At 42.3% G+C, this 23355-nt stretch overlaps 3 protein-coding genes across 3 annotated transcripts in view; 2 read left to right on the forward strand and 1 right to left on the reverse strand.

The window, feature by feature from the left end:
- The window catches only part of CFAP70 (cilia and flagella associated protein 70), a 78403-nt gene extending 59283 nt beyond the window's left edge, over positions 1-19120 (forward strand). The window contains 8 exon segments of the mRNA XM_084904927.1: positions 1422-1550; positions 2058-2170; positions 3721-3873; positions 4655-4816; positions 8414-8503; positions 11484-11585; positions 16861-16908; positions 18829-19120. Of these exon segments, the coding sequence (XP_084761053.1) occupies positions 1422-1550; positions 2058-2170; positions 3721-3873; positions 4655-4816; positions 8414-8503; positions 11484-11585; positions 16861-16908; positions 18829-18909 (878 nt within the window). The 3' untranslated portion in view covers positions 18910-19120.
- The window catches only part of NUDT13 (nudix hydrolase 13), a 438779-nt gene that overhangs the window by 331538 nt on the left and 83886 nt on the right, over positions 1-23355 (reverse strand). The gene's annotated exons all lie outside the window — the stretch shown is intronic.
- On the forward strand, positions 20069-21702 carry MRPS16 (mitochondrial ribosomal protein S16). Its single transcript, XM_084905000.1, has 3 exons — positions 20069-20180; positions 20590-20850; positions 21460-21702. Exons 1-3 carry the CDS (start codon positions 20168-20170, stop codon positions 21591-21593), a joined length of 408 nt encoding a protein of 135 aa, XP_084761126.1. The 5' UTR covers positions 20069-20167; the 3' UTR covers positions 21594-21702.

Below are 23355 nucleotides of genomic sequence, written 5' to 3' on the forward strand. Positions count from 1 at the left end.
CAAACGATCCAACATCAGAATCATGGGGGTCCCAGAAGATGAGAGAGAGCAAGATATCGAAAACATACTGAAAGATATAGTGACAGAAAACTTTCCCCACCTGGGGAAAGAATTGGACTTACAAGTCCAGGAAGCACACAGAACTCCAAATAAGAGGAATCCAAAGAGGACCACACCAAGACAAATCATAATTAAGATTCCAAGAGCAAAGGACAAAGAGAGAATATTAAAAGCAGCAAGAGCAGGTGGTTACCTATAAAGGAGCACCTATACGATTGTCAGCTGATTTCTCAACAGAAACCATGCAGGCCAGATGGGAATGGCAAGAAATATTCAAGGTGATGAATAGAAAGAACCTACAGCCAAAAATACTCTACCCAGCAAAGCTATCACTCAGAATCGAAGGTCAGATAAAGAGCTTCACTAATAAAAAAAAGCTAAAGGAGTTCATCACCACCAAACCAGAATTATATGAATTATATGAATTGCTGAAGGGGGTTCTTTCAGAAGAGAAAGTAAATAAAGATAAAAATTATGAACAACAAATATGTAACTATCAACAAGTGAATTAAAAACCAAGGAAACTAAAAAAAAATCTGATGAACAATATTAACTGGTGAATATAATAGAATCAGAGGTATGGAAGGGGAGTGAACTGATGATTCTTGGGGAAAAGGGGAGAGGGGGATGTGGGAAGAGACTGAACATAAACTGTGCACCTATGGATGAGGACAATGGGGAGTGGGGAAAGGGCAGAGGGTGGGGTGGGAAGGGGGGGAAAGGAACACTTGTAATAATATGAACAATAAAAATTTATCTAAAAAAACAAATTAATTAATTAATTAATTAATTAATTTAAAAAAAGAGAGAGAGAATTAGAAACATCGATGAGAGAGAGTCATCGATCAGCTGCCTCTTGCACACCCCCTACTGGGGATATGCCCGCAACCAGGGTACATGCCCTTGACCGGAATCGAACCCGGGACCCTTCAGTCCCCAAGCCGACGCTCTATCCATTGAGCCAAACCGGTTTCGGCATAGTTTTAATTTTTAAATTGTTGTGGGAGCGGCAGACCAGTTGCTCACCTACGCAGCCATCTTGGTTTCTCTCAACAAGTAACTTTTGTAAGAGTTATCTGTTTGACATTATTATGACTTGGGCTACCAGTAGGATTGAACTAGGAGTTATACTAACAGAAGCTGTGCTATCAGTTTAGCTTGTACTCTTTATTCAGAAATATGAAAAGTCTGAAAAACAAGTCTGTCCATGCAATAGTTCAGGAATGTTTTTTATGATTTGAAAATTAATTATATCTTATCTTCTGTAATAATCGTTTAACATTCAGTGTAGCAAGACCTTGTTTTTTCCCATTATTAAAATTTAATCTGTTTAGGACCAGGAGCTCCATTTTCTATTCTAGATGGATTTCTTGAAGAATCCTCCAAACTGCAGTCATATTCACAAGAACCAATTTTGTTTGCACCATCTCAGGATGCACCAATCAATCAAAAATCATCCAACTTATTTCCCAAGGAGATATTAAAAACAGGTAATTAGGAATAAAGATTTCCAATCGAAAGAGGAATATAGACATGAAAAACCCTATGATTACCAAAACGGCACTTTTTAACTTGTTTGAAGTTGATTATTTATCTGTCATTTTGCCTAAGTGCCTTCATATGAGGCTAGGCTCTGAAATTAGATTCTTTCAATAAACAAGGATTTACATTTAGCTCAGAAAGTAACCAAGTACACTCCTATGATTTTCTAAAAATGATTTTTAGAATATTTGTAGATTGTGTTTCACATTAGGGAAGATCTGAATACTTTTTTAAAAAATCCTTTTATTTGGTTGTGACTTAATTTGGAAACACTGTAGACTAACCTTAAGAATCTTTGAGAACTCCTCTTTGGGGACCATCCATATGGAGCAACCTATTGCTTTCCAGATTATAATCTCTCATAGATTAGAATACTCTCCCTGCTACATTAATATGTCTGAGCTTTGTACATTTTTCCTTTACATCTAATCATTATTCTTTTAATATATTTTCAGAACCATCAAAATGTCTGGATTCATCGATTTATCTGCATTCTACCCAATATCGTGCTCCTACCACCATCTTCATGGAGACCATACGCTTCTTGATGAAGGTCAATGCTGTGCAGGTCAGAATATTTGGAAAAGAGCAAGTTAATGGAAAGATTTTAATGAGCTACCTATTCAATTCAAATCTTTGCAAGCTTAAATGTGTATGACACAAATCAAATATGCTTTTGAGACTTCAAGACTGCTCCCTGTAGAATACCAGCAGAGCAAATTCAGACTCTGAGTCATATGTAGACTGATTTCACTTTATTATAGGGATTCATATTATGTGAGTGTTGGGGGTTCACAGGCATCTCAGCATACCTACCCTTCTTCCCTTTCAAGTTCTGAACCAACAGGAGCAGATACCCATTGCTAAATGGGGGATAGAAATATTTAACATTTTTATTGGTAAAACTGAACTGGCCCTAGCCAGTTTGCTCAGTGGTTAGAGCATTGGCCCTCGGACTGAGGGTAAAAGACTCGATTCCAATCATGGGCTCAATCTCTGCCCTGGTGCAAGGGGCAATCACAATCAATGTTTTTCTCTCTGTGTCTCTCCCCTCCCTTCCATTCTCACTTAAAGTCAAAGGAAAAAATATCCTCGGGTGAGGATTAACAAAGAAACAAACAATCAAACAAAAAAAAGCTGGAGATGTGACTGGTTCCAGATCTGACTCACAGCTGCTGTCACCAGTGGAACAGCTAGAAAATGGCAGCCTCCTCCCAGAGAACAAGAGCATCCTGAAAGGTCTATTTACCACATGGACACAAGAAATATGTCCATGACACAAGCAGTAGGAGAGAGAGCAACATTCAGAGCCGAAAGAGTTGGCCTGATCCTGCAGTGTGTGTGCTCCTCTTGAAGGTGGGCATGCTCACAAAGGGCAAGAGTGATGGCTCGTGGGAGGGGGCCATATAGACTTTCCCAACGGAGAAACAGGCCTTCTCCTGCCACCCATGTCCGAGAGCCGGAAAGCAGGGAGAGCTTCCCCTCGGTGTTTTCAAAGATGGTCTCAGCACTAGTGGGAGGTTCTGTATTATAGGCTGAGAGAGGCGCAGAGGGGAGAGAAAAGAAGGGTTTCCCCCTCTGTTTAGCAAGTCTGTGTGATTTTTGTCAAATTTGCAGGCCTTGTATAGTACTGAAAATAAAGAATAGCTCTAAGTGAAAACTGATGAGCTTAACAAATGTTTGAGTGTGTGCCAGAAACAGACACTCTGTTTCCAAAATACCTAAGTCTAGAATTTTAGAAAGGAAGGTTTTGCCTCACTTTAAATTTTCTTACAATTACAGCTGCCTAAGAATGTTACCTCGTGCGTAAATGTAAATGAAGTGTCTCCATCTGCTGCATAACAGATTACAAGTTAAAACCCATCTAGTATGATAACTAGCAAGATTAGCATTGTGTAATATTGCTGGTTATTCCCTTGAACAAGTCTACATTTGTGACTAAGTGAATAGCTGGTAATGGAACCATGATGTGCTGAATGTTTATAATTCACCTCTAACCTTTTGAAGTGGATAATCATTTCATTCTGTAATGTGTTCCTTATTACTTATTATCAGAAACAGAACCTTCAACCATACGAGCTATGGAACGGACATAGCTTATAATCTGATTTTTTGCAGTATGTGCACAGAGTCCTGGCACATGAGCTGTTATGTTCTCAAGGAGGCCCCAGCTGTGAGTATTACTTGGTGCTGGCTCAGACACACCTTCTCAAGAAGGACTTTGTCAAGGTAGAGGAATTCCTTCAACAAGCAGCCCAGATGGACTACCTGGTAATGACTTTTGCTAGAGCCTCTTGAGTATAGTTTGGAGAAGGGATGAGCAGGCTTTCTTAGAGGTGGTGTTGCTATATCACAGGTAGGTTTCTGTTTGCCAGAGGTGGGGGAGGGTGTCATCATTTGTCAGTTACCTCGTCTATCTATTTCCTTCCATTTGTTTTTCTTTCTTTTTTTTTTAATTTTTTATTTTTTAATTTTTTATTGATTTTATACAGAGAGGAAGGGAGAGAGATAGAGAGTTAGAAACATCGATGAGAGAGAGTCATCGATCAGCTGCCTCTTGCACACCCCCTACCGGGGATATGCCCGCAACCAAGGCACATGCCCTTGACCGGAATCGAACCTGGGACCCTTCAGTCCCCAAGCCGACGCTCTATCCACTGAGCCAAACCGGTCCCGGCCCATTTGTTTTTCTTAAGCACTCAGGAGTTTTGCAAAGGGCAGAGAAAAAGATAAGGACAGCTCATTCGCAGATAGTTTACCTATTTCAAGTTTTTTGGACTTCTGTTTTTCTCATTGGAACTCTATCATTGTATACTTCACTATTTTTCTTAATGTTTGCCCCAAAGACAAAAATGGCTTTGAAGAACGCAAGATAGAAATGAGAGGGCAGATCTAGAAGAATCACTTCCAGTGCAACTGAATGGGGCCCTCTTTCTAACTGCGTTAGAAAAAGAAAGCAGATGTAATCTAAATTTAAATGTTAGACAAAGCTCATTAACACACTTCTAAATGCCACCTCATCCCCTGTACGACTTGTTCTTTCCTTTTTCAGAACCCTGACGTCTGGGGTCTGAAGGGCCATCTCTATTTCCTGAAAGGAGATCATGCTGAGGCCAAGGCATGCTATGAGAGAACCGTTAGTTTTGTAGTGGATGCTTCTGAGATGCACTTCATCTTCCTGCGACTGGGGCACATCTATCTGGAAGAGAAAGAGGTGAGGGACAGAGGAAGGGCAGTAACGACATCTATCAAGTCATGGTCTGGGACCTGACTGGTCAAGTATTAATATCCGTGTGGACTAAAACTAGAAATATGATAGTGGCACTTTTACATTGAAAGGTAAAGTGGCTTGCCCAACACCAGATAACCAGGAATTAATAGAAACAGGATTCAAACAAGGCAGTCTCATACTAGTCTGTGGTTTTAACCATTATGACACTAAAGTTATTAAGAACTCTATAAATTTGTGGGCTGGAAAGAGAGTGGGGGGGCGCGGGGGGAGGACCATATAATACTTTCAACAATAAAGATGAAAAAACTCAATACATTTTATTTTAGTTATGATTTTAGCTAATTTTCTTTGTTAGCAGCAGTGGAAATATTCTCAGCTTGCTTTAACAACGGAAAGTGTTACGGGCCTCAAAAGAAACCCTCAAAACTTTCCTCAACACAAAGGATTATATTTAGTTCAGCTGAGGCTAACCCCGTTTCACAGGGTACTCTGACCTGACTCTTGAGTAATTCCTATCCATATTTTAGGAGATACCCCAAAGCTTTCTAAAAGAAACGTTCTTTTATGGAACATTTCAAATACACACAGAGTAAACAGACTAGTAGAATGAGCCAGCATGGACTCATCCTCCCACTTCAACAATTATCAACCTTCTTCCTAAGGCCTTTTGATTCTGTGGGGGTTTTTTGTCTTTGTTTTTTGGGTTGTTCTTTTTTTTTTTACTTTATTCTATCTCCTCCCAGCCTCCTACCCCGAATACTTAGTTTTCTTATATTTGAAATTAAACAACAGCAACAAGAAGTTACAATGCCTTATAATTTAAGTAGGAAAGCTCACATAGGTTTAAAAGGGAAAAATTACAGTGAGGTAAATAAGAAGAAAAAGCTTTCTGATGTCATTGCTAGCTGCATTTCACAGAACTGCTGACTTATGCAGTCACTAGGCGAGGAGTTCATAGGCTCATTGCCTAGGCTCAGCTATACTTCCAACTCTCACACTGAAGATACAGAACAAGAAGTGGTCCTTTTAGACCTACTACTTCTCCCCCCACCCCACCCCACCCCCCAAAAAAATATCTCCTGTATTACTAAAAGCTTCTAAGATGTTTTATAATAAGGGAGCAGAGTCTCAGAATAATGAGGCTCTATCAAGTAAAATCCTTAGTTCAGAGATTCTGTATCTATCATCCTACCACTTAGTGTCACTTTTAAGCAAAAACAGGTAATCCATAAAGTTTAGGCGGAATTCTGATAGTCACTGTGGTTAACCAGAATTTTCTGTGTAACTCCTTGCCCCAACTCTTAGAGAGACTATAAATGTGTTTGGAACTGCTTTCACAGCAAAGTTTGCCCTTTTACTTAGTCTTTCCTTCTCTCACCAGTCTTCTTGTAATATTTCCCTGAAAATAGACATAAAATACAACCCAAGCCCAGAATAGCCGGTACTACATTGAAAGAGAACAAGTTAGAAGACTGACCCCCTACCTGACTACAAAACACATTATAAACTAGAACAATAATCAAGACAGTGTGGTAAAAGTGAAATAATAGGCAGATTAATGGAACAGAATAGAGAGCCTGGAAATAGACTCACATAAATATAGTCCACTGATCTTTGACAAAGGAACAAAGGTAATACAATTCAGCAAAGAAAACCTTTTCAAAAAATGGTGGTGGAACAACTGGAGACCCATATGCAAATAAATAAGTAAATAAATAAGTAAATAAATAAATCTAGACATAAAACCTTATTCTGCTGGAAGCTAATTCCAGCATGTCAGCAGGGCTGAATCATCTGGAATGGCTCAGGGCATTTCCCCAAAACTGAGAAGGATGCATAAGTGATTGCTTGCTGCCAGACAACTGAGGGCATTTCAATCTACCTGTTGTTGCTTCCTACTGGCCAAACCTCTGAACAGCCAAAGGCAGTTTCCCCCTGACAATGCCTACTGTATACCAAACAGAGGCCTTTGGTGTGTAAACCTACCTTGCCTTAAGGCAATTTGTGTTAATAAAGAGCCACGAGGTCTGGAGATTCTAGAGAACTTGGTTTCTTTAGCTAAATTTTCTCTGGTTCCCCCAAAAATGCCTTCCAAAATTATGTTTCATCTCTGGACTTTTGATTAATTTACACCACAACCCTTCTCCAGATTCCTGAACCCCATTCCTGGATGCCAAGAAACACACACTGGCATTATTATACCTTCAAAAATTTACTCAAAATGAATCATAGAATACATGTAAAATACAAAACTATAAAACTCCTAGAAGATAATATAGAAGAAAACCTATATGACATTGGGAATGGTTCTGACTTTTTAGGTACAACACCAGAGGCATGATCCATGAAAGAAAGAATTGATAAGTTAGACCTCATTGAAATGAAAAACGTAATCTCTGAAAAAGACAATATGAAGAGAAAGAGAAGACAAACCACAAACTGGGAGAAAAATATTTGCAAAAGACATATTTAATAAAGGATTGCTACCTGAAATATACGAAGAAGTCTTAAAACTCAATGATAAGAAAATAATAATATTTAAAAATGGGTCAGAGATCTTAAAGATACCTCACCAAAGAAGACATGTAGATGACAAATTAGCATATGAAAAGATGTTTCACATAATATGTCACCAGGGAAATAGAAATTTAAATACCACTGCACACCAAAATCTCTAGAACACCAACATCAGATGATGACAAGAAGGTAGAGCAACAAGAACTCTGCCACTTTGAATGACATGATATTTTACAAAACTAAAAATATTCTTACCATTACCATGCAACAATTGTGCTCCTAAATATTTACCCTAAGAAACTGAGAACTTATATCCATACAAAATCTGCACACAAGTATTTATAGTAGCTTGATTCATAATGTGCCAAACTTGGAAACAACCAAAGACGTCCTTCAGTAAGTGAATGGGTAATCTGTGGTACATCCAGACAATGGCATATTGCTTAGCGCTAAGATAAGCTATCGAGCCATGAAAAAATACAAAGGAACCTTAAATGCATATTACTAAGTGAAAGGAACCAATCTGAGAGGTCTACATACTACATGATTCTAACTGTATGACATTCTGAAAAGGGCAAAACTATGGAGAGAGTAAAAGAGTTTGGTGGTTCCCAGGAGTTGGGGAAGGGGAGTGATGAACAGGTGGAGCACAGAGAATGTTTAGGGCAGAAAAAATACTCTAAGGAGGGATATATGTCATTACACATTTGTTCAAACCCACAGAATGTACACCTCCCTAAGGTAAACTGCGTACTTTGGGTGATGATGAAGTGCCAATGTAGCTTTGTCAGTTGTAACAAAAGTACCAATGTGGTGGGGGAGGTTGATAGTCGGGGAGGCTATACATGTGTCGGGGCAAGAGAGAGGTATATGAGAAATCTCTGAACTTCCAATTTTGCTGTGAACCTAAAACTGCTCCCTCCCAGTTAAGTTATAAGAAAAACATATAACTTCATTGAACTTAGATTGGTGTTCACCTGCAGAAGCACCATATTTATCACAGCAATGCAGTGTTTGAAGCTTCGGAAAGAACAATAGTTTAGTGGTGCTTTCTTTCCACAGTATGGAAAGGCAAAGAGAACCTACCTGCAAGCCTGTAAGAGATCACCTTCATGCCTGACCTGGCTGGGCCTGGGAATTGCCTGCTATCGGGTAAGCGGATGAGGGGTTGACACTAAGCCTGTGCATACAGCTGACCTTGATTCCCTGATCTTTCAAGCACCCTAGGATGACAGTGAGATGGCAATTAGGGCAGGTTTTTTTCTAATGCAAAATTGCTCTTCTGAGCAGTTTAGTAAACTGAAGGTCAATCTGAAGTAGAAAAATCCCACAAAAACCTGAACCAGGAAGCTATATAATAAAAATTTCATGTTATTTGGTACAGAAGATCATAATATATATACATATACATACATACACATATATACATATATACACATATATACATACACACACACACACACACACACACACACACACACACACATATATATATATATATATATATAGTGACCATTATGACTGAACAACCAGAATGACCAGTCTGCCAGTTGCTATGATGTGCACTGATAACCAGGGGGCAGACACTCAATGCAGAAGCTTCCCCTTGGTGGTCAGTGCACTCCCACAGTCAACCTCCCATGACTCCTCCATCTCCCCCCAGCCCTGTTGCGCGCCCCCCCCCCCCTGCACCCCATTGGGAAGCCAGCTGACCAACCTCCCAGAGTCCCTCCTTGCTATAGACTGGCCCCCTGACCGACCTCGATTGCCGGCCAGGCTGAGAGACCCCACCCATGCATGCATTCATGAACCGGGCCTCTAGTTTTATATTATCTATAAGGAAAAAAGTAATATGATCTATTAAATAAATTGGTTGATATTTCAAACTCCGTGCCTTTCCATATGCAGGAGGAGCTGCTACAGCTTCAGGTTGGCCTTTGCACTCTTTGTTCTACCACCCCCAAAGCTCCAGAGCTACCCTCTTTCCTTCTCTCTAATGTTTAAGAGGTGAGACTACCTGGTAATATGATATGATCTCTGCCAAACCCTTTAACCTTACCACTTTCTCTCTCTCTCCCTCTCCAGCCACACAGGCATACTTAAGAGTTTTCTGAGATGCCATGCTATTTTTGCATTTACATACAGTATTCCTTTTACCTGGAATGCCTTTCTTCACCTCGTACAGTTAACAAACTCCTATCTATCTTTCAAGGTTTACTGTAACAATGTTTCTTCAGAGAATGTCCTTTAATCTCAGGATAGCATTATTACTATTTTCCTTTGTCCCTCCACTAAATCATATCTATGCTTTTATTATTAGACATGTTTATTCTGTATAGGAACTATTTATGTGTTTGAGTTTTTCCCACCTTCTTCTTTTTTTTTTTTTTTTTTTTAACATATCTGTCAGTGAACTCTTTGTATTGCCAGTATCTAACATTCTGCCTGACAGAATAAATCCTTAGGACATATATGTTGAATGAATAATGAATCAGTATTTCAGAGACATTTAAAATGTAGGCCAAGGTATAGGCTTTGCTGAAAGGTCATTCTTCATATTGCCTTGGGCCTAGAAATCCATTATTTTCTAAAGCAGAAACTATGAAGAACTACTTTATTGCAGAAGGGAGTACCTCATTCTTTCCTTGGCTGGCCTTTTGGGAGATTGTACAAAGCAAAGTCACCGTTTTAGGAAGCAAAACTGATATCCGTGTGGCCAGAGCTCAGGAAGCTCCCCAGAGTCACTGAGTATTGTATCGATTGTTCAAGACTGTGGTGTTAACAGCTAATGTTAGGGGAAAGGAAGCTTTCTGAATGGTAGTATTTCTTAAGAAAGGGATGTAGAATGTAAAGGAAAAAACTACAAATGTATCTGAAAGCCCATTGTGAATGTGAATGATGCACACACAACGGTAAATACTTCTGGTCTTCCAGCCCGGCCCCGGAGCTCCAGGGTTCACGGAAGGCTGCTAGGACTGCTGTAGAGGAAAGAGGAAGAAAGCAGGGCTCCAGGCTCCCCTACCTGGCTTTTTAAGCAGAGCAGTTTTACTTTTAACTAGTTTATATATTGGGCCACCACACAGGATTTTGTTTGAAGAAAAAGTTCTATTGCTTAAAAAAACAACAATGTTGAAAGCCATTGGTATAGGCCATGTGCAGCAATGTTATTTGGACACTAGGGACCCAGTGCATGAATTTGTGCACCTTGAAAGGAACTGTGAGCCACAAGGCTGGAGTAGGCACAGGGGCAGGTCTCTGCCCATCCTCCATGACCCCGCCCAGCCCCTCCCACTGTGCCCTGGGTCCCCTGTCTGCCAGCAGCTCCACTCCCACCACTGCTGCTCCCACACACTTACAGCTCCGACCCTGCTTGCACCCACCAACAGTACGGAGTGATTGGGGCTGGCACCCTCAGTGGGTGTGAGCAGGGCCATTGGGTGCAAGTGGCGCCTGCTGCCCCAATCACCCCTCAATAACAGGGGGAGGTGGAGAAGCCTCAGGGGCGATCAGGGCTGGCAGCCACCACCCTGATGGTGCCAAGTGATTAGGACTGACTCCGGGCACCGGCAGTGGGTGTGAGCAGCAGCTCCAGTGCTGGCTGCGGGTGCGAGCAGGGCTGACATTGGCAGTGGGTGAAACTGGTGGCTCCAGCACTGGCAGTGGGTGTGAGCAGGGCCGGCGCCAGCAGCAGGTGCAAGTGCCAGGCAGAACTGCGACATTCAGGAGCAAAGAATTTTCAGTAACCAGCAGAGGCTCACCCTAATGACAGAGACCAGTGCCTTGACCTGGCGCCCCCACTCACCTGCTCCACCATCCTGCCCCACTCAACGCCTGCCAAGTTCCACACAGGCCCCCAGGTGGTCAGCACATGTCACAGAGATCAATTGTTTGGTTGTCCCACCATTCAGTCTATTTGCATATTAGCCTTTTATTATATAGGATACCGTGTTTCCCCGAAAATAAGACATCCTCCAAAAATAAGACCTAGCGCAACTTTGGGAGAAAAAATTAATATAAGACACTGTCTTATTTTTGGGGAAACAGGGTAGTATTTTCAGCTAAGCTGATTCCAGCTGACTTAAGTAAAAACTATATTGACTTAACAATTTATACTTTTTTTTTTTTTGTCAAGTTGGAAGAGATCTCGGAAGCAGAGGATGCTCTTTCTGAAGCCAATGCATTGAACAACAACAATGCTGAAGTATGGGCATATCTGGCCTTGGTCAGCCTGAAAGTAAGTGCTTGCTATCCAATATGACACCAAACTGACAGGAAGTATTGTGATTGTATAAGAAATAAAATAAAAATTCCTGGATCTTCTCTTCCTAAATATCAACATGAAAATACCTGTATTCTTACCCTAGCTCTGTCACAACTGGCTGTGAACACCTGGGCAAGTCAGTTAAACTTGCCAGGCCTCAAATTTTTTCATCTTTATTATTTTATTTTATTTAAATATATTTTTTATTGATTTCAGAGAGGGAGAGAGATGGAAACATCAATGTGAGACTCACTGATTGTCTGTCTCCTGCACACCCCACACAGGGGATCAAACCCACAACCCGGGCATGTGCCCTGACTGGAAATCAAACCCTGGATCTCCTGGTTGATAGGTCAATGCTCAATGACTGGGCAGTTTCTTCACCTTTAAACTGAAAGTATCAAAATGAAAGATTTTAATACATTTCTCCCAGAAACTGCTAGATCAAATAGGAAAAAATTAAAGATATGTAAGATTTGAATAAAACAATTAACGAGGTGCCCTGGCCAGGTGGCTCAGTTGGTTGGAGCATCATCCTATACACGCAAAAAAAGGCTGCAGCTTCGATTCCAGTCAGAGCACATACCTCGGTTGGGAGTTCAATCAATGCTTCTCTTTCTTTCTCATTTCCTCTCTCTAAAAGAGCATACCCTCAGATGAGGATGAGAAGAAAGGGGGCGGGGGGGGGGGACGACAGCTAACAATGTTGAGCTCAAACAACATAGAACTCTGTACCCAACAATCAGAGAATGCATATTCTTTTCAATCACAAATAGCTTAATTATTCTTATGCTAGACCACAAAGACAGATTCAACAAATACATGTAGATCACGCTGCAGTAAAATTATAAATCAACAACTAAAAGATAGACCAAAAGACTCATACATCTGTAAACTTAAAACATGTTTGTAATTAATTCATGAGTCAAAGAGTAAATCATGATACTTTCTTGTGGTAGGTAGAATTCTGGAGATGATCTCTCAAAATTATTACATCAAATACTAAAATAGGTACTACTTTAGGGAAGTCAGAGATTCCAAGCAAAGAAAGATTCAGCACACAATTGCTGCCTTAAAGATGGAGAGGAACCATCAAGGAATGTGGGTGGCCTCCAGAAGCAGAAAGCATTCCCTGCTCACAGCCAGTAAGGCAACGGGGACCTCCATCCTGCAAGTACAAGGAACTGAATTCTGCCAACAACCTGAAAGAGGATGGGGGTAGATTCCAGATTAAGAACCCACCCCCACTGACACCTTGATTTTGGCCTTGTGAGACCCTAAGGAGAGAACCAGTTGAGCCATGCCAGACTTCTGACCAGTGGAAATTATGAGATGATATGTGGTTATTGTTTTAAGCCACTTACTAGTAATTTGTGGTAATTTGTTACACAGCTGTAGAAAAATAATGCAGGCCTTTCAGTAGTTTTTATAATCATGCTTCCCATTTAATTATGCTCTCATGTATAACCCTTTGGAATGAAATGCCATTTTTCCCATCAAGAGGTAATGTCTCCTCATTCTACACTCCTTGGAATCTGAGCTGCACTTGTGAATTACTTTGGTCAGTAGAATATGATGGACGTGACATTGTGTAAGTTCTCAGAGACTAGGCCTTTAAAGATCCTGTAGCTGCTGCTCTTGCTCTCTTGAAACCTGGGACCACATGCTGTGAAGAAACCCAGTTTAGCCTATAGGAGGCTGAAAGTCCACCTTAAGGGTAACTGAAGGATAACCACCCTGGTTAACAGCCAACCTCACTCTTTGAATGAGGATATCTTGGCCCCTCCAGCCCTTACCCAAATTGTCAGATGTCTACAACTGCATGAATGATCTCAGGAAAAATCAGCAGAAGATTGCCCATAGAATTGTGAGGAATATACAATTTAATGTGTATTAAACCATTAAGTGCTTGAGATGGCTTATTACACTTCAATAGATAATTGAAATGGGACTGAATAAAAACAAAGCTATTATATGTTAGAAATACAATTAAAGCAATATAGAGAGGGTAATTTATAGCCTTAAATACATATTTTAGAAAAGAGAACTGAAATATCAATGGATTAAGCATTTGAATTAAGAAATTAAACCTAGCCCTAGCTGGATTGGCTCAGTAGATAGAGCGTCAGCCTGGGAACTGAAGGGTCCCAGGTTCAATTCCAGTCAAGGGCCCATACCTATGTTGCAGGCTCGATCCTCAGCAGGGGATGTGCAGGAGACAGCCAATCAATGATCCTCATCATTGATGTTTCTCTCTTTCCCTTCCTCTCTGAAATTAATTTTATTTATTTATTTTTTATTTATTTATTTTTTATAAATTTTTATTGTTCATATTATTACAAATGTTCCTTTCCCCCCCTTCTCACCCCACCCTCTGCCCTTTCCCCACTCCCCATTGTCCTCATCCATAGGTGCACAGTTTATGTTCAGTCTCTTCCCACATCCCCTTCTCCCCTTTTCCCCAAGAATCATCAGTTCACTCCACTTCCATATCTCTGATTCTATTATATTCAACAGTTAATATTGTTCATCAGATTTTTTTTTTTAGTTTCCTTGGTTTTTAGATTCACTTGTTGATAGTTACGTATTTGTTGTTCATAATTTTTATCTTTATTTACTTTCTCTTCTGAAAGAACCCCCTTCAGCAATTCATATAATTCTGGTTTGGTGGTGATGAACTCCTTTAGCTTTTTTTTATTAGTGAAGCTCTTTATCTGACCTTCAAATCTGAGTGATAGCTTTGCTGGATAGATTATCTTTGGCTGTAGGTTCTTGCTATTCATCACCTTGAATATTTCTTGCCATTCCCGTCTGGCCTGCATGGTTTCTGTTGAGAAATCAGCTGACAATCGTATAGGTGCTCCTTTATAGGTAACTACCTGCTTAGCTCTTTCTGCTTTTAATATTCTCTCTTTGTCTTTTGCTCTTGGAATCTTAATTATGATTTGTCTTGGTGTGGTCCTCTTTGGATTCCTTTTATTTGGAGTTCTGTGTGCTTCCTGGACTTGTAAGTCCAATTCTTTCACCAGGTGGGGGAAGTTTTCTGTCACTATTTCTTTCAGTATGTTTTCGATATCTTGCTCACTCTCATCTTCTGGGACCCCCATAATTCTGATGTTGGATCGTTTGAAGTTGTCCCAGAGGTTTCTTACATCATCTTCAATTTTTTGGATTCTCTTGCCTTCTAGCTTCTGCAGAGGAGTGTCTTCTGGCTCTTTATGTTCCAAATCTTTGACTTGATTCTTGCGATCTTCTATTCTGTTTTTAGGACTCTGTATAATATTTTTTATTTCAGACAATGTATTCTTTATTTCTTGTTGATCCCTTTTCATATCCTCATAGGTCTCATTTATTTTATCGGCCTTTTCTAGGATACTCTTGAAAAACCTTATAAGTGTGGTTTTGAACTCTATATCCAGTCGCTTTTTGTCCTCCATTTCTTTTGTTTGTGATCTATTTGGTTTAGGCATTTTCACAGGCAGCTTTCCTGATGGGGCGGGGTTTCAGGGTGGAGCCTACAGCCTTGGCTTCCATCAGCCCCGCCCTATGCGACTCCTGAGACTCAGGGTCCTTCAGTACTTGTTGCAAGCGCCTCTGAGAGAAAGGTGCCCTCGATTTTCGCCTGCTGCCAAACTGTCTATGCTCTCCCCCAATGAGCCCGGTATTGGGGTTCAGTTCAGTTGGTAGTGGGATTGGAGGTGGCGTTCAGAGCAGTCTGGAGCCCCTGTCTCCTTCCCACCGGGGCAATCCTGCGGCACAGCTGGCCGGCCCTTCTCTGCGCGCAATGTGCGTGCCTCTGGGACCTCCTTTTGCTGCTCCCCGGGGTTCCGCCTTACAGCCCAGCTCCCTATGGATGAGCCTGGGTCCCCAGGGTCTGGCCTAGAATTGGGGTTCAGAGCAGTTGGAGCTGGGCCCAGCACAGTCGGAGGTTTTCTCTCCTTCCAGCTTGGGAACGCCAGCCAGGCACTCAGCCTCCCTCCTCTCTGGCTCTGTCCTCTCCGCGCACCGCGTGTCTCCGTACCTTGGGCTTTTACAGCTCCTCCGCGCTTCTTTCTGGTTTTCTCCTTGCTTCTTGTTGTAGAATTTCCAGTCAGTCGACTTTCCTGTAGTTCTGGGTAATGTCCATTTTATATTTTAGTTGTATTTTATTGAAATTGTTGTGTGCGGCTGCGGCTAGTTGCCTACCCGAGCAGCCATCTTGGATTCTCCTCTGAAATTAATTTTAAAAAAAGGAAATTAGCCCTAGCCGGTTTGACTCAGTAGATAGAGTATCAGCCTTGAACTGAAGAGTCCTGGATTTCATTTTCTTGTAAAGGACATGTACCTTGGTTGCAGGCTTGATTCCCAGTCCTTGTTAAGGCATGTGTAGTAACCGATCAGTGTGTGTTTCTCACATCTATGCTTCTCTGTCTCTCCCCCTCCCTTTCACTCTCTTGCTCTAAAAAAAAATCATCAATGGAAATTGGACTAGATATTCTCTAAGTTCCTTTCTAGCCTGAGCATTCTGTGGATCTCATATTTATGGACTTAAGCTTTCCCAAGTGACTTTGCATATGCTAATTTGTTATGCACAAATTTGTGAAGTATAATAGTGAATTCATATTATTCTCATTTAATTCCTTCATGTAAGAATAACTGGGAGGAGTAGTGTTCTCATCTCATATCCAGATCTGAATGGAAGTAATTCCAGCATCTGCTTTTTCGAATGCACAGAGACAGATAAAATTAAAAACTTAGGCTCTGGTGCCAAACTAAATTATCTTAAAATCTGGCTCCTCCACTTATTAGCTTCATAATCTTTGTACGTTATTTATCCTTTCTGTGCCTAGATTTTTCTATCTGTAAAATGGGAATTATAAATAGTTATCTCCTAGGGTTGTTTTGAGGATCAAGATGAAAGTATGTAAAGAACTTTAAACAATTAAAACCATAAATAAACACTTTATAAGTGTTATTCATATTAATAGGATGGCTTCAATTATGAGAGGAACAAATGACTCGTGCTTTCAGAGAAAAAGATGAGAGGCCAAGTTATCTTTAAGATTTTTACAAATAAAAAGGGATGTATGTCTTATATAAGTGCTTTTTCCTACCACCTTTCATTTTCCTGCTTCACTTTTGATTTCACAGTTTCCTAACTGAGACAATATGGTCTCCTCTGCTTCAAGGAGAAAAATTTTTGGTAATGGACTTTCCCATCATCATGTTTTGGCATATCATTGTCACCAGCTGCTCCTCTTTTTTTCAGGCTGGACGGCAACTGGAAGCTGAGCAAGCCTACAAGTACACGATGAAGGTATGATATGCAGATGCCTCTGCTGTTTGTCTGCACTGTGCTGAGGTTAGAAACTGAGAGGAAGGTACTAGTTAATTCAGAACTTCATAGCATTTTATGATGTGAACATATTTCTAGAAGCTTTTCTTACCATCCTTCCCACTATCATAGGGCTCCTGGGTTTGTAGGAATAACCCACATATTAATATAGGGGATTTTATTTTATTATTATTATTATTATTTTTGTAGTAAAGCAAGCAAGAATTTATGGATTGGAGCAAAAACACACTTAGAATAGTGAAACAAAGGGCATAAAAGAAGCAACCACAGAGTCTAGGCTGGGCTGCCTTGGCTCCCTGGGAAGGCAGAGAAAAGGGGCCTTGGAGACAGGTTCAGGGGGTTAGCCCAGGACAAGCTGCTGCTGCTCATTGGCTCCTGGTTGCAAGTCTCCGTGGTCCCTTGAAGTTTAGGAGATAAATGCCTATGGGGGAAGGACAGAAGGGAGGGGGTGCCATGGGCATGCTCCCTGGAGGAGAGTGCCCCATGGGGGAGCTTTTTTTTTTTTTTTTTTTTTTTTTTGAGAATATGCGTTAATGGAAAGCCAGATGGCCAGAGAGTCAGCAGACCTGAATTATGGTCCTAGTTTTGCCTTTACCATACTGTGTCAACCTCTCTGGGCCTCATTTCCTCAAGTATAAAATGAAGGTGTTAGTCTAGGTAGGGGGTCAACAAATTTTTCCTGTAAATGGCAAAATAGGACATATTTTAGGCTTTGTGGGCCAAACACTCTCTATTGAACTACTACACTCTGACTTGTAGTGAAAAAGCAGCCATAGACAATTCATAAACAAATGAACATGGGTGTGTTTCAAATAAAACTTGTAAAATTTTATTGATTTCAGAGAGGGAGAGGGAGAAAGGGATAGAAACATCAATTATGAGAATCACTGACCAGCTGCCTCTTGCACGCCCCCTACTGGGGATCAAGCCCACAACCTAGGCATGTGCCCTTGACTGGAATCAAACCTGGTACCCTTCAGTCCGCAGGCTAACGCTCTCTCCACTGAGCCAAACCAGCTAAGGCTCAAATAAAACTTTATAACAGTGCTAGATTTGGCTCAGTTATGAATTATAAGCCACTTGAAAGTCAGTGGCTTAAACAAATTAGGAGTTTTATTGTTCTCATCTAATGTAGAGTTCAGAACTGGTACCACAGCTCCACTGGAACCATCAGAGACCCACCCTCTTTCTGCCTTTCTGCTCCAGCAACAGTAGCAGACAGTTTCTGTCCCTCAGAGGTGAAAGACAGCACTGTAGCTCCAGCCACTGTATCCATGTTTCAGGCACAACGAAAAGGCAAATGGAGGGAAAGGACAAACATGTCATGCTAGTTATCTCACCTCCACTTCATGAGCAATGATTTCAATTTTCATTTCATCGGCCACATTGGTCATAAACACTTCCCTTGCAAGGGAAGCAGGAAACGCAGCTTTTTAGCTGGCAGCATTGCTACCCTGAAAAGTAATGAAGATTTTTTTTAGAGATAGTGGGTAGACAGCTAGATGTATCTACTACACATCTAGATTCTAAAATTAATTCAGATCTATGGCTTTGATTCCTGTCACTTGTCAAATAGGAATAGTATATATTAGTCAAGGTATACTGGGTGATGTGAACCTTTTCAAAATAAACTTTATTAAAGTTCTTTTACAAAGAATGCAAATTGTGACTGTTCATACCCCTTGAATGTTCATAGAGTGAAAATATCCATGTAACCAGTACAATGTTCTGAGGTCTTTTCATGGAATTACCATGAAATAGGGAATGTAGCCAAATTCCATCCCAAGGAACTGTGTTCTTTAGCTATGGCCCTAGAAATCAGGGGTCCCCACATAGGTATACCAGATCTGACATGTGTCCACCTTCCTTCCTCTATTGCAGCTAAAGTTGAAAGATGAGGCTCTGATTGCAGAGATCCACATGCTCCAGGAAACCGTTGGCTTTGGAAATCCATCTTTCTGACATCTGTCCAGTTAAAGAATTTTCTGTATGGGACTGTGAGCTTTTTTCCTTCCCAGAGAAATTAAATCTGGATGCTTCACTATATGAGACGTGGGAATAAAGATAAGAGAATCTTTGCCACAAACAGAAACCCATTCATTTATTTCCACTGCTATCTTACTAGGTTATCAATGTTACTGGTGGGTCTTACTTGTTGACAATAAACTGGATGGCAATAAAAAAAAATGAAAACAAAAGATTCAAAATTCAGTGTGATTTTGGATTTAAAGTATATATAAGAATATAATTTTTAAAAGAATATAATTATATGTAATTAAGGTACAATGGGTGCATTATTAGGATAGGGTTTCTGATGAAAGCTAATCAGGATAACTCTTGTAGGAAGTCAGCTGCTAAGGTCCCTGGCCAGGTTCACATAATGGAACTTGGGAATTAAGGCATCAGTTTGTAAGGTGGAGCTAACGGGAGGAAGCTATTCCGGGTCGCTGCATTAGGGCAAAGAGATTATTAGTTGTGGCCAGGACCTTTGGACCCAACGGTGAACAGAGACTCTAAATAGGAGGTCTTTGCTGCAGGTGGAGGTACTAACTCCCTCCAACCTCCGGTATCTTCGTGGACCTAAAGCACCAGGGCTCCATGCAGAGTCCACTGCCTTCTCACAGATGCAAAACTCACACAAGATGTCAAAGGAACCACACTTCACCCCTGTTCTGGATCACTCCCTGCACAGCAAAACCAGGAAAAAGGCTCCCCCTCCTTTATTGTTTGGAGAAGGTTCGGCGAATAGGAGGGAAGGTGAGAGGCATATTAGTGAACACAGAAGGGTAAACTCGACAGTCACTAATGGTCCGTTTCTGGCCCGGTGTCACCTCGCCGTCCCCCCACCAGGCTGTGACTTTCATCTTGGCGTTTTCGGGGCTGCGCCTGGGACCCATAGGCGCTCACGAAACGCTGGCTGGGAGGGAGGACCCCTGGGAGGGAGGGCCGGGGCGCTCCCGCGCTTCCCTCGGCCGCTCCGGGTGCGCCCAGCTCCTCGCTCAGCCGAGGACGCAGCCTGCGCAGCCTGGGACGCCCGCAGCTGAGGGCGCACTGACACCCGCAGCGTCCCGGCCAGGACGTGAGTCCGCCGCGCTGCCTTCTGGGAAATGTGGGAGCGGAAGGAGCGGGGCGAGCGGGCCATTCACTTCCGCCCCGCCACAGGCGGCAGAGCGGGTCCTGGCGGCGGCGGGGCGCTGGGCCTCGGCGTGCGGGCTGCGCCATGGTCCAGCTCAGTGAGTGCGGCCCGGGGCCTGCGGCGGGCGCGGGCGCGGGGGACGTGCGGGACCCGGTGCCGCGGCGCCGTCCTGGGCCGTCCTGGGCCGTCCGGCCCGGAAAGAGCTTCACGGCCTGACGTTGGGTTCCCCTCTCCCCGCCCATTTTCCTCAGTTTACCCCCTGAAACCCTGGGGCAGAAATAGCCTTTTATAGCGGAGGCAGCTGTGCAGGCCTGTGCCGAGTGGGTTGGGGGTCGAGGAGGAAGTGGATTCTGCCAGAGAATTTCTCTGCAGGAGGAAGGTTTCACAAAGACATTTTCTAAGCCAGGTTGCCAAGCATTGGGTAGAAGTGAGGATTTCACTGGAGGAAGAGGATTGCTTCTTGTCCCTAATTTTTACCGTTTTGTGCCTTCACCACTTCTCTCCAGCTCCCCTCCTCCTCAAGACCTACCACGGAGGCCACCTGACCATCCGCCTCGCCCTGGGGGGCTGCACCAACCGGCCTTTCTACCGCATCGTGGCCGCTCACAACAAGTTCCCCAGGGACGGCCGCTTCGTGGAGCAGCTGGGCTCCTACGACCCGCTGCCCAACACCCACGGGGAGAAGCTCGTGGCTCTCAACCTGGAGCGCATCCGCCACTGGATCGGCTGCGGGGCCCACCTCTCCAAACCCGTGGAAAAGCTTCTGGGTAACTTGACGCTCGCCTAACCGAGAGGTTTTAACTTGAAGACGGTTACAGGATGATGAGAATTAGTGATTTTCATGACCTTTGGGCTGCTCAGGACTTGAGTGACTTCTGTGGACTCCTTTATGAGATCGGGGTTTTATTCTAAAAATGGGAACTGTGTGTCTGAAGGGCTGTCAGTTTACCTTTTTAAAAAAATGTATTTTATTGATTTTTTACAGAGAGGAAGAGAGAGGGATAGTTAGAAACACCGATGAGAAAGAAACATCGATCAACTGCCTCCTGCACACCCCCCCACCGGGGATGTGCCCACAACCATTGTACATGCCCTTGACCGGAATCGAATCCGGGACCCTTCAGTCCTCAGGCTGACGCTCTATCCACTGAGCCAAACCGGTTTCTGCTCTGTCAGTTTATCTTGTTTAGGTAAGGAAAATAGTGTAAGGCAGTAGGTAACATCCATTGTCTCCTTGCAGTAGGGAGTAGGTGGAAGAGGGAAGAGGGATTGCTCCAGGTCAGGTCTCTGTTAGACGGAAATTCTGTGAGGCTGCATTCCCAGGGAAACGTTGGCTTGCAGTGTGTTGTAATGAATGAAAATCCTGTTGTTTTTAGGACTTGCTGGCTTTTTCCCTCTACATCCCATGTTGATCACAAACGCTGAGAGGCTTCGACGGAAACGGGCACGTGAAATCCTCTTAGCATCTCAGAAAACAGCGACAGAGGCTACAGAAACAGAAGCCGGCTGACTTCGGTGAGCAGAGCAGCAAGAGCAAGGTCACAGTCCTCTTAAAACACTTGTGCAGAGCTCCTTTATTAGATGTAGAGGTCAATAAATGGAGTTTTCCATGTCGTCCATGTTCTGGCCTGGCCTGAGAGGTCTGTCTTGTGTGGCGCAGGGCTACTGATTCACTCTCTCAGCCTTCGTCTGGGGAAACACAGGGCTGTGGAGTGGGTTGGGCTTTTGGGCTTTACAGTCTGCTGCCTTCAGAAACTTCCCTGTCTCAAAGTCCCCATCCAGCATGCCCATGGCCCCGGTTTACTACTGGCAGAGCTAACATGACTGCAGTCTGCCTACTTGGGGAGCCCTTCCCCGTACATATTGTTTGAAGTGGGATGGGGTAGGGGAATAAGCAAGGATAAGGGGCTTTTCAAGTGTCTCCTTAAAAAGTCAGTGATTGAATCAGGTTTAGAGATTCCAAAACCCTCACAAAATAACACTTTATCTGCTCCACCCTAACTAACCTCAGGATTCCACAACCACAAGCATAGATTAGAATTAGATAGATGGTTTTAGCGTACATTCTCGATCATGAAGATTTCAAATTCTGGCACACGGCTAGGATGTAAGATTTAGAGAGGAGATTCTTAAGTCCTAAGAATATACCAACTAATTTTATCCTCTGGATTTTATGTTCTGAGAACAACTAACAGCCACCTCATATTGTGGGGTCATCAGTCTCCCCAGGATGGTTACTGGTTGGCCTCCACTTGCTTTGATACATGGAAGGCAGGGCAAACAGAGGAATTGACTGTCCCTGGGTTTGATCTTGGATGTGGGGAAGAGAAGTGATTTGAAAATGATAGGAACTCTGGAAGTTTAAGAGCTTTCCTAGAGAGTTTGATGGGAGAAGCTTTGATAGTGCAGAAGAGAATGTAATTTTGAAAAGTATTGATCAGTGAGGGGAACTACTGTGAAATGGGTTAAGGTCAGGTATTTATTTTTAGCTATTGAGTTTCTGTCACTTCATGTGTCCACTTGGTGCCCTTTTCTGTCCTTTGTCTAAGATCTATACACACATTTCCTGTGTGAGTATCCGCTCCCTGGTTTCCAGTTTTCCATAGCCCCAGCCTTGCTTTGGATCTCCAGGCCTCTATTTCTCAACATGTCCTAGATCAGTGATTCCCAAAGTGGTCTATATCGACCCCCAGGGGTCTATGACAACCTGCAAGGGGTCTACGTCAGCGAAAAAAAATTTGGGGGTCCATGAAATGAAAATGGGGGTCCACGATAGTGGATCTCAACATACACTGATAGTACCTATTTACTTACATCATATTATCTTATAATATAAAAACATATACATTATTTATAAAAGTACCTATGAAGTAAAAAATTTATTATATATGTTTATAAAATTGTGTAAGTTGTAGGATAAAAACCTGCACATAATGATATACCAGTATCATCTTGTTACAAGCATACGCGCAGTAAACATTCTTGCCAATTTTTGTCTCAAAGCTTCGCGAACTTGCACCGACTTGTTCAATTCGTCACTCTATAAATATGAATGTGAGAAAAATACGTTCATTCGTTTCCTGAATCTTGAACAGGAAAGTGCTGAGAAAATGTTTAAAAAAATATAAACTGGTAGTTTATCATACAAATTATAGTGAATCAGTGTTATTTTGTTTGAGAATGCCGGAGAAAAGTAGGTACATTATTTTGAAACTAGGTTTGATGATGTTTTGACTATGGTAATACCACCGTGGATAATTAACCCATATGGT

Source organism: Pipistrellus hanaki (genome assembly GCF_964339955.1).
Source record: "Pipistrellus hanaki genome assembly, chromosome: 14".
In the NCBI taxonomy this organism is placed as follows: domain Eukaryota; kingdom Metazoa; phylum Chordata; class Mammalia; order Chiroptera; family Vespertilionidae; genus Pipistrellus; species Pipistrellus hanaki.

Excerpts from the sequence above, each read along its gene's own strand:
- MRPS16 (XM_084905000.1), top strand. Across the intron at positions 20,851-21,459 it reads ACCCGTGGAAAAGCTTCTGG|GACTTGCTGGCTTTTTCCCT; the intron begins GTAACTTGACGC and ends TGTTGTTTTTAG.